Below are 11,024 nucleotides of genomic sequence, written 5' to 3' on the forward strand. Positions count from 1 at the left end.
ATAAATCAACCGATGTCATTCATCTGACAAGTTGTGAGATTGTAAAACGCCCTTTACAACAATGAAGATTGATGACAGACAGCACTACCGGGTAATGTTTTTAGTTTATTGGCTCTTCCTCCTTTGGCTGCCTCAGAATAAATATAGCATTCTTATGTTTGGAATGATATGGTGGAAGTAAATGATGATAAAAGTTACATTTTGAGTGAACTGTCCCTTTAAATATTTTTTTTTAACGATGGGTTTTCTTGTTGATTGAAATAAAATATACTTAAACTGTTTTTTTTACAACCATTTATTTGAGTCCACGGCCAACAGTCATTTTTATTCAGTCAGGCAAGGAAAAGCACGATAGTGAACTCCTTATCCCTCCATCACGAGAGGGTTAGCGAACGTGACAGAAGTGATGCTGACAGAGAGGAACCCGATAAGACAACTCAAGTAGCCTATTGAGTTGTTCGGCTATTCCAAAGAAATCTCCAAAGATAAATGATAATGTGATCACATGCCTTTGATAGGAATGTAGTTTTTCGCAAGATAAGCAGACGAATGGATGAAAGTGACACACCCACAGGGGAGCTGAGAAGAGTATTAAAGGCGGGAATGAAACCATTCATTTTCTGCATACCGACAGGTGAATCGAGTCAAAGAGGTACAGCAGCACCTTAACTGCCTTTTCCGGATGATTTCATTTCTCATATCAAATTCAATTAACTTATAATAAGGTTCAATTCTGTCAGCGGCATTGATATCCATTGTAATGATTTATTGTTTGATTTAGATGATTGTCTTTCTGGGAGCTTGTCTTGCTGCTCTTCTGTGTCCCTCCGTCCACAGCGCGGACTCTACAGTGGGTGAGTGTGACTCAAATTCAACTTCATTACTCAATTAATATATAGTTTTATTTTTCATGAGTCCTCTTAAAGTAGGCACTAAAGGCTCTGGAAACTTGTTGGATGGTTGTATTTATTAACGCTGTCATGTAATCCTAAACAGCATGGTGTTATCACCAGCCAACATGCAGTAAGTGTGATTTATGTAATATATTATAAAATATTCCACTGCATAAAAGTTCATATAAATGTTTTATATGGTTTAAAATGAAATTTAAAACTGGTTTTGCGACCCCTGATTTATAATAGATTTTACCACCTGGCCCAAACTTACTCCACAATTCTGCAATGGATCCAGGCAATCTCCCATTGATATCGTGACTGCAAGGGTTCAGGGAAATCGTAACCTGACCTCATTTAACTTCACTGGTTTTGATGACAACTCCACCTTCATGTCAATCGCTAACTCGGGCGACTCTGGTAAGGAGTGCTGCACACTGGGAACCTTCATTGTTTTTAATAGGATTTGTTTGTCTTTACAAAATATAGTTTCTACATTTATTTAGCAGATTTATTCAAAGTGGCTTCCAAATGAGAAATAGGCTCCCTACTAACAAAAGCGATCAATCCTTAAGAGACGGTAACATGAGAAGTTTCACATTAAAAAGAAAAGTATACAAATACACAGAGATCTGGGTGATATTAGACAACCAGGATACTTACAGGAAGTTATTTGATTCCTCTTTTTGTTCATGAGACTCACTCACTAAATAGAGGCACCTTAAAGCATGTTTATAATTAAGACAAAACAGTAACATGGTAAGAAATACCAGTTTGTAATATCAAGCAACAAAATTTACTCTAAATTATACACGGTAAAAAAAATGTATGATAAAATCCTGGCAGCTGTGGTTGCCAGAAATTTACCGTAAAAAATACGGTAGCTACATTTTAGGTTTTACAGATTTTAGTTAAATTTACAGTAAATAACCGTATTTCATTAGCTGAAATAATGTTAAATTACCAACCTATTGAAATACTAATGTCTGTTATATACCTTGGATATATACTGACAACCACCAATCACAGTGGTGATGAGAGTCACATGATGAATCAAAGCTCTTCAACAAGCTGAGGAGAACAATACTAATATATAGAAGGTGCACAGTGTCACACAAACACTATGGTATACACACGTGGAATTTTAAAAATGCAATAAACATTAATTTAACAACATTAGATGTAACATAAAACCCTAATGAAGAAACATATCCATCAAATGTGAAGCATCACGCAGGGAATGTCAATTTACGGTTTTTCACTGTAAATTAGACAATGACTTAAAATTGAACAGTATTTTACTGTAACATTACATTAACTGTAAGGTTAGATCTATTTAGGTTATCCACCGTATATAGTACGGAACCTTTCTGTTAACCAATTAACTGTTTTTAACCGAATGCATTTTTACAGTCTTTTACCGTTAAATTCACAATAATTTTTTAATTACAAATGGCCACGCCAGCTCTTTCCTGAAAAATAAGGTGGATAGGGCGCAGATCAAGCATCAGTGATGCAAATCGTCAATGGATTGCATGTCCTGGACCCTGTATCTAATATGTCCACTGTCTTCACAGTGGTGGTCAACCTGGATGATTCTAAAATGGCAGTGCAAGGAGGTGATCTTCCAGGTCTGTACAACACTAAACAATTCCATCTCCACTGGGGTAACACCAGCTCCTCGCCTGGCTCCGAACACACTGTGGATGGCAAACAATACCCAATGGAGGTATGAATGAATGGATTTTCCCTGAAAATGCACTGCATTATCCCAAATGCTTTATCTTTCTACGTCTGATTCTGTCTCTCAGTTGCACATTGTGAATGTCCATTCAAAATACAACGGGGATGTGAAAGCTGCCCTAGCTGCTAACGACAGCACAGGATTGGCTGTTCTTGGTTTCTTCATTGAGGTGAGCAAGACCACATTTATTAAACCCAGAGGGAAGCGCAAACCTAAATGTATATTCGTGGCTTGGTTGTGTGCTCATATGTATTTTATTTAACCACCAGGCAACCAGTGAACCAAACAAAACAAAAAGCTGGGATATCCTGACATCTTTTTTGACACTCATCTCTACTTCAGGTAAAGAAATAGTTTGTGGTTGATTGTTTACCCAGAAATGAACATTCCAGAACTATCAGTCCCCATTGGAACACAATAGAAGATATTTTGAAGAATGTTTTTGTTCATACATTGAAAGTCAGTGGGGGTCCAAAACAACAATGGCATTCAGACACAGATAAATATCTTATTTTGTTTTCCACAGAAGAAAGAAAGTCTTAAAGGTTTTGGAACCACATAAGGGTCGGATTTTTAATTTTTGAGTAGTAAGCCCGGTCAGCATCAGACTTCCTGCGGCAGTGATGAATGTCTCTTAAAGTGTTTTCCGTCTGATCTTGGACTTCAAACTATTTTTGGGTTCATACTTTGGTTACCGATATGTATTGCACTGTTCACTCCGTTTGACAGTCTTCACTGATTAAGCGTTAGTAATAAAGGGAACATTAGATAATATCAGAGCCCAAATTCGTGAAGTATTTGTTCTTGAACATGGTGTGTTTGTCGTCTTGCCACTTGATCATGTTTGTTTTGTTAATAACCTAATTCTGAATTTACTACGTATAGTTTACTATTCGTTGCCGCTTTGTACCACTTTCCAATTTCTTTTGACTGGTGTTCTTAAAGCAATTTGCAAACATCTACAGGTAGTATCTTCATTGTAAGTTAGGTTAGGAGTAGTGCTGTCAATCGATTAAAAAAATTAATGAATCGCACAATTTTTGTTCTATAAATAATAGGGAATAAAAACATCAGAGTTTTTAATATTTTTTGTATTTTGTAAATTGTAATAATTTCACAATTACTCTCCAAATGAATGTAGAGCAACTTAAAGACAGTATATTTTAAATATTTGTTGTAATGCCATCTTTTTATGAATGCCAGTAGGCCTATCACTGATACTAATACTGGTACTCATTTTTAAAAACATTCATTATAGAGATTCAATATTAAATTGAAAGCTATGATTTTCAACATTTATTATGCTTTAAGAAAATTAAAAATAACTGTTTTCATGTCCGTAGGTCGGAGAGACCTCAATAAAGTTATATTTAGCCCCAGTAATGCGAATTTTAGCAGGAGAACCCTGCTAAAAAAACACAGATTTTACCCCCCGGAAGGCATTTTTTTTACCTTGGGACCCCCTGAAATGTGATTGGGCTAGTTTTGAGTAGCAATTGGGCAGGTTTTGTTGTGAAAACCTGGCAACGCTGCCGAACATGATGCGAGTCTGACGCACATCTCATTTTAGACCGCTCTAATGAGAATACTCAAAACTTCCGTTTTGGCATAAATCTGTGTATTATTGTTCGTTCAAGCGCCAAAGAGAACTCGATACTGGCACGCGTCTTTCTGTGCATGCGAGTGTTGTGTGTGTAGCGCGTTCTCGTGACGCTTGAATGGTTTAAAAACATTTTTGTGAATAAGCGCATGATCATATAATGTAACGCTAGCCAGATTATTACGGAAGAAGAATTCTGCGTTAATTGCAACAGTTAAACAGTTTTAACGCGTTAAACTGAACAAATTAATCACAAGCGTTAAAGTGTTAATTTTGACAGCCCTAGTTAAGAGTGATCGCCACTTTTTGTATTTTTGGTTTTAGTTAGCGTAGTTTATGTAACACGTTGAATACTCTTAAGATTTCAGTTTTGTTTCCACATTTTCTTCTTTTGAGGGTTTGGGTTATAAGTTACGGGAATCTTTTTTTTTTATCTCTTCTTTAATTTGGCGACACTTGTTTTTTATGTTTGTATTCTATTTTATTTATATCGTTTTTTAATATTTGTTATTGTTTTAAATTGTTCATACTATGTTTTTTCTCATAAACTGTACTTGTACGTTATTCCTTTTCATTGGTTGTTTCGGTTTATTGCACATTCTGTAGCAATTATATCTCACTTAAAGGCACAGTATGTACGTTTCGGCGCTAGAGGTCGCTTATTCAAAACAAAGGCGTAGCTTGATGGTGCTGCGAATGAGTGTGGAATCATGAGATTTGTAGTCTTGACTCTTCACCTTCACAGCCGATGGAAAGGAATCCGACAGACTCGGGCAGAAATCACGTTCATGAATTAGCAAATGTATAAAAGTTTTATTAACATTACGGTGGTATGAAGCAGGACGTGCCGAGAGCCCTTGGGAGTGAATGTTAGTGTATTAAAAGTTATGCTATAACGTTACTCTGTGCGTTCGCTTGATGGCTGGTAGAGACATGTTGCACTTTGCACTAATCTAGATCGATATTAGAATATCATATTAACAAAAACAGGATGACTAAGGCCGCATTTACACTGCAGGTCTTGATGCACCGTTCCGATTTGGTGACTTTATCCGTTATTTTGACAACCCACTTACATCATCTTTTAAAAGCGACCCATATCCATATATTTGCATTTACACTATACACTGGCGAAACAGCCCAAGACATTCTGACCCGGAAAAGGAAGAAAAATGGCACGATATGCAATGGATGCAGACGAAATGATTATTCAATGTTTTGCTTTCCGCACATCTTTAAAGGTCTGCAAAACATTGCTCTTGTAAGGCGGAGAAAAAAGAGGAGAGCCCTTGATCGCTATTCGTGTCCACCTGAGTAGACGTCATTCGCCTCCGTCCCTTTTTCAATGACGTACGACTCGCATTTACTGGCAAAAGCACATATCCGAATCATTTCGGATTTATTACCATATATGAGTGAGGCCTGAATGACTGTTGCTAAATGGAGAAAGCTCTTTCTGATTATGCTATGCTAGCCACTTGACAAAACATTGTCATCTCCGAGGCAAGCTAAAAACATGGTACTCGTGGTGAATCAAGAAAACAAGCAATTGAAACTAACAAATAAGACTAACCGTGCTGCGCTGTATATCAATGATTAGTTGTTCTGTTCTGTTGATAAATGCATATACAAACAGTTGCTCGCCTGTCTAATAAAATACATACTGGCTTCGTCCGAAATCGCGTACTATGTGAGTAGGTACTACATTTGAATTTGAACGAACTGCGCGACGGTTAAAAAAGTACGTTCTATATAGTATGAATGAATGTAGTCCGGACGTACTACATCTGCCATGTTGTCATGATCATGTGACCTACCAGCGTCAGTTTCGTCCCTTCACCTCCATTCATAAATCGTCTCCCGTGGCCTCATGGGATAGTAAAGTGTTCATAGTATGCGCACTTCAGAATCTCGCTGGAAGTAGTACTTTTCGCCTACTATGAATTCGGAAATACTACTCTGTTGGCGTACTGTTTTTCGCATACTATATAGTAGAGAATTATTCGATTTCGGACGCAGTCTCTATATTAAACATCTTTGGTGTTTCCATGGTTTCTACGGAATTCAAGAGTAGCGCGGATATGACGACATTGACAGGCGACGCAAGTACACAAGGGCCATAAAACTGGTTAAAATAGCTGATTTCTCTGGAAACGTTTGGGATAATGTAAGTGCACAGGTCAACAAACTATATAACATTGTTCTAGTGGTTTTTGGCTATTTTAATCAAAATATAGTATATATTGTGCCTTTAAATGTTATGCAATCATCGCTCTATAACTTCAAGCACTCTTTAAACATTCAGTATGAAGGGACTTGCAATTCACACCATTAAAAACGTGGTATATTTTGTTAATTTCTCTTAACTAATATGATTTAATAACAAATTAGCTCAAAACTGAAGACTGCCAAGTAGTTTCCTTACAACCTTTTGACTTTTTTGTTTATTTAGGTGATACAACCACAGACATCATGAATCAAATCACACTGGACGGTCTGCTTGAAGGGGTAGACAGGACTAAATATTATCGTTACTCAGGGTCCCTAACCACACCCAGCTGCAATGAAGTTGTGATTTGGACTGTGTTCAAAGATCCCATCAAAGTCAGCCAGGACTTTGTAAGTCAAGGCAACTTTATAGAAAATTTTTCATGTTCTGAGTTAAAACCTAAAAGTCACTCAGTTGAATTTATCCCTCCAAACAGATCAACCGCTTCAGCACAACTACCTATTTCAAATCAAGCGCTTCAATTCTGACGACCAACAACTTCAGAGGAGTTCAGCCCTTGAATGGCAGAGTTGTGACATCACAGGTGCCAAAGTCCGCAGCACCTTCATCGGCGGCCACATCCACTTTATCCATCATCATAGTTTTTCTCTTATCAAGTTTTTGTTGGCTGTAAAACATACATGTGTGTTTTTGAGCACATTTAAAAGCAATATAAGCACAATTTAATTGATTTATCTTGTACATTGTGTATCAGCTTTAATGATTGTTTGATCATGGTTGATGTTTCCATAATATGCTAATTTTGTCACATGTATCATCTTATCTTGATGATACTTGACTGTTCTTAATTCTACCAATTGTATTTTTGAACGCACAATTTGTTATCTGTGACAATGTCATGAGGCCTAGAGTTAGAATATCTATTTTTATTATATTTGAAACACAGTTGAAATCATATAGATTGCTAATGATTTATATGAAGCTTATGGTATCTGTAATGATATTCAACATTAGATGATTCTATAGTATTTAAGAGGATTTATGTTTTAAATCCTTTAAAGCCATGACAGACCTCAGTTATTACAATTAAAACAATAAATGTTTGCTGTTTAATAACAAAATGTCTCCCAGTCAAAATGCTTGTGTGTCTGTGTGTGTGTGTGTGTGTGTGTGTGTGTGTGTGTGTGCGTGTGTGTTTGTGTGTACTACCATTAGAGGGGTTAGTTCACACAAAAAAATTAACTCACCCTCATGTCGTTCCAAACCCATAAGACTTTCGTTCATCCTTGGAAAACAAATTAAGGTATTTTAAATGAAATCTGAGAGATTTCTGTCCCTCCATTGACAGCTACGCAATTACCAATTTAGTGCTTCAAAAAGTTCATAAAGAGATCGTAAAACTAATCCATATGAATTGAGTGGTGTTGTCCAAATATTCGGAAGAGACACAATTGCTTTATATGATAAACAGATTTAATTTAGGCTTTTATTCACATAAACATTTCATTTTAAGCATTTTTAGGGGAACTTGCATTTTGTTCACTTTTTTCTGTTGAGATTTAAAATTCACATGCCTGTATATATATTTTTTAAATTATAAATACAGTATATTTTGGTGGTATGATTTGGGCAATATGACGATAAGACACTGTGGCCTGGTTTCAAAGACAGGGCTTAGATTAAGCCAGGATTAGTCCTTATAGGGCATTTAAGTAACTTTTATAAACATACCTTAGGGAAAAAAACATTACTGGTGTGCATCTTGAGACAGAACAATGGTACTGACATATTTTAAGATATGCCAATGCAAGATGCTTTCAGTTAAATCAGCTCAAACCTGCATTTTAGTCTGGGACTATAGGCTTAAACCTTGTTTGTGAAACGGGGGGGATAAGTTTATGTGAGTTTATTTATCATTAAATTGCCTGTCCATTGCATCAGTGATATTATTCCTACATCTTGTAGGGAATGTATTCCTTTTAATATGAATGCTTTATAATTAAAAAAAAAAAAAAAGTATAATGATCAGTTAATCAACTTATCAACCGGGGGAGTACTCTGGGTTCGGGCCAAAATTTTGAGCTCGAGCCATCCCTCCCGGACAGCACGCCAAATACACATAACCTTAACTCTAGTTAATTATACAGCTCTGGAAAAAATTAAGAGACCACTTAACATTAAGAAATCAATGTTAAGTGGTCTCTTTTTTTTCCAGAGCTGTTTGTAAGTGTGAACTTGTGAAATGATATAAAGTGAAGTATTAATCGTATAATAGTGCAAGAAAGATGAAGATATCCAAGCCAAGAAGATTTGAAGATGAGCCAAAAAGGCAAGGGAGGGAAATACCTGTGAATGAGATCATTGGTTGAGACCTGCGAGTAAGATTGTTAGATGTTCAGCTGGCATTTCGGCTTTGTTGACTGAAACAAAACATACCTAACCAGCATATGCTGTTTTTATTCAACAGGGCAGTTACATAAAAAGGTAGATCAGTCTAATTTGAATTAGAAAAGTAAGACTGATTATCTTTTGTCTAACTGCTAGTTGGTCAAACTAGTTCTAAATGCTGCCTTCACATGCTATCGGAATTACCGTAAATACTAGTTAAAAAACAAAAATAGGACATTAGGACAAGTATGTGAACCGCTTGCAGAATCTGTGAAAATGGGAAGCAATCAGTAAAGCGCATGGCTAATGGATCATTGTTTTGAGGCGATCAACACAGGTTTGAATCCGCCTTTTGCAGAGCTTGCTCTTCTCTCTTTTCTCATCACAAATCACATCGGAAAGGCATTTACTTTCAATAAAAAATAAGAAAATGTTCTAAATGTGGAAATAAAGTGCCTAACGAAATGCTTAATAATAATAAAATCATTTATTGGGTAGGGTGTAGGGAGGGCTTTTATTGTCCCATTAAGGCTGCAACCACTTTAATAAATATAATCATTTACACTCTATATTATTATTGCATCCGGTTAATGTTCAACTGTCAAATGTATGTAGTTTGTTTCTGTCAAAATATATACAGTATATAGTCCACATGACAAAAAAAAAGAAGCTGAATTTATTAAAATGACCCCGTTCAAAAGTTTATGAACCATTGATTCTCAGTGCTGTGTGTCGTTCCCTGGATCAGTGGTTCCCAACCACGTTCCTGGAGGACCCCCAACAGTGCACATTTTGCATGTCTCCTCAATCAAACACACCTGATTCAGGTCATCAGCTCATTAGTAGCTACTCCAAGACCTGATGTGGGTGTGTCAGACAAAGGACACATCCAAAATGTGCACTGTTGGGGGTCCTCCAGGAACGTGGTTGGGAACCACTGCCCTGGATGACCCACGGCTGTTTTTTGTTTTGTTTTTTTGTGATGGTTTTTCATGAGTCCCTTGTTTGTCTTAATGTTCTTCAGAAAAATCCTCCAGGTCATGCACATTCTTCAGTTTTCCAACATCTTTTGCATATTTGAACCCTCTCCAACAGGGACTGTACGATTTTAAGATCCATCTTTTCACACTGAGGACAATTGAGGGACTATTTCATATATGCACATATATTACATTTCCGTATGGGAGGACATTTCCGGTAGCATGTGAAGGCAGCATAAGACATGAAGTGCGTCTCAATCAGCTCCCTAGTTCAGTGGTCAGGGCACTGATCAGGGAGTCGGCCATTTTAAGGGCTGTCTCAAATCACAGAATCCTTCCAGTGCACTGGAACGTTCGCTCCCTAGAATGTCTCACAGTGTATCGATGCTCCCTATGTTCCCTTAACGGAAGTTCTGAAGCGTGAAACTTAAATCACGTGAGCCAACTCACCACACATAACGACCGACGATAACAACATGCAATAAATGTTTTTTAAAATAGAAAGCAGAAGCTATTCTATTATATTTCAGGATACACATACATCGTTAGACAGGTAGGGGAGAGCGGAGCACAACATAACGCTTTTTGACTTTCTCAGTATGTGTAAATCCACTTGGGGTTCAGAGTAGATTTTTTCCCACACTAATTGCACACATGTCTTGTGCAGTTATGTGGGTTTTTTTTCAACAATACAGTGTATACTTATTTCTTGATTAACCCCAAAAGAATGGAAGTGAAATGTGACAACATGCCCCATAGGTGGGGTACATTGTTTAACATGTGAGGGGCACATTGTGACATGACCCTATGACAGCTTAAATGGTTACTTCAGCGATTAGCATTAAGCTTTGTGTCAGTAGAAACCCGGTAGTATATTCGAATTATCGTACTTTCCCCCCTCATGTCCCCCTGAGACGAGAGAATTATGCAAAGGGTTAGGTATATGGATGTTAAAATGGAAATTCTGGACATTAAGATAAGATACAATATAATTTTTACTAGGTTAAAATTGCACAAAATAGGAATAGCGGAGGATTCATTGTGTAAAGTGTGTAATGAAAGAAATGAAGGAATTTTGCACATGTTTGTATTATGCAAAGAATTACAAACGTTTAAGGAAAAAATTAAAAATGTAATAAAAGGCTTCTTGGGGGATAAAAATGGTGAAGTTGAGGATGAACAAGAATGG

The 11,024-nt window shown here is 36.8% G+C and overlaps 1 protein-coding gene across 1 annotated transcript; it reads left to right on the plus strand.

Annotated features, from left to right (window-relative positions):
* The first annotated feature begins 518 nt into the window (after nt 1-518).
* LOC307143681 (carbonic anhydrase 4-like) lies at nt 519-8,468 on the plus strand. Its single transcript, XM_079845423.1, has 9 exons — nt 519-652; nt 782-854; nt 997-1,023; nt 1,143-1,313; nt 2,471-2,622; nt 2,705-2,806; nt 2,907-2,979; nt 6,690-6,856; nt 6,943-8,468. Exons 2-9 carry the CDS (start codon nt 782-784, stop codon nt 7,138-7,140), a joined length of 963 nt encoding a protein of 320 aa, XP_079701549.1. The 5' UTR covers nt 519-652; the 3' UTR covers nt 7,141-8,468.
* Nucleotides 8,469-11,024: the final 2,556 nt, after the last annotated feature.

The sequence above is a fragment of the Gobio gobio genome (assembly GCF_949357685.1).
Source record: "Gobio gobio genome assembly, chromosome: 20".
NCBI classification, from domain to species: Eukaryota; Metazoa; Chordata; class Actinopteri; order Cypriniformes; family Gobionidae; genus Gobio; species Gobio gobio.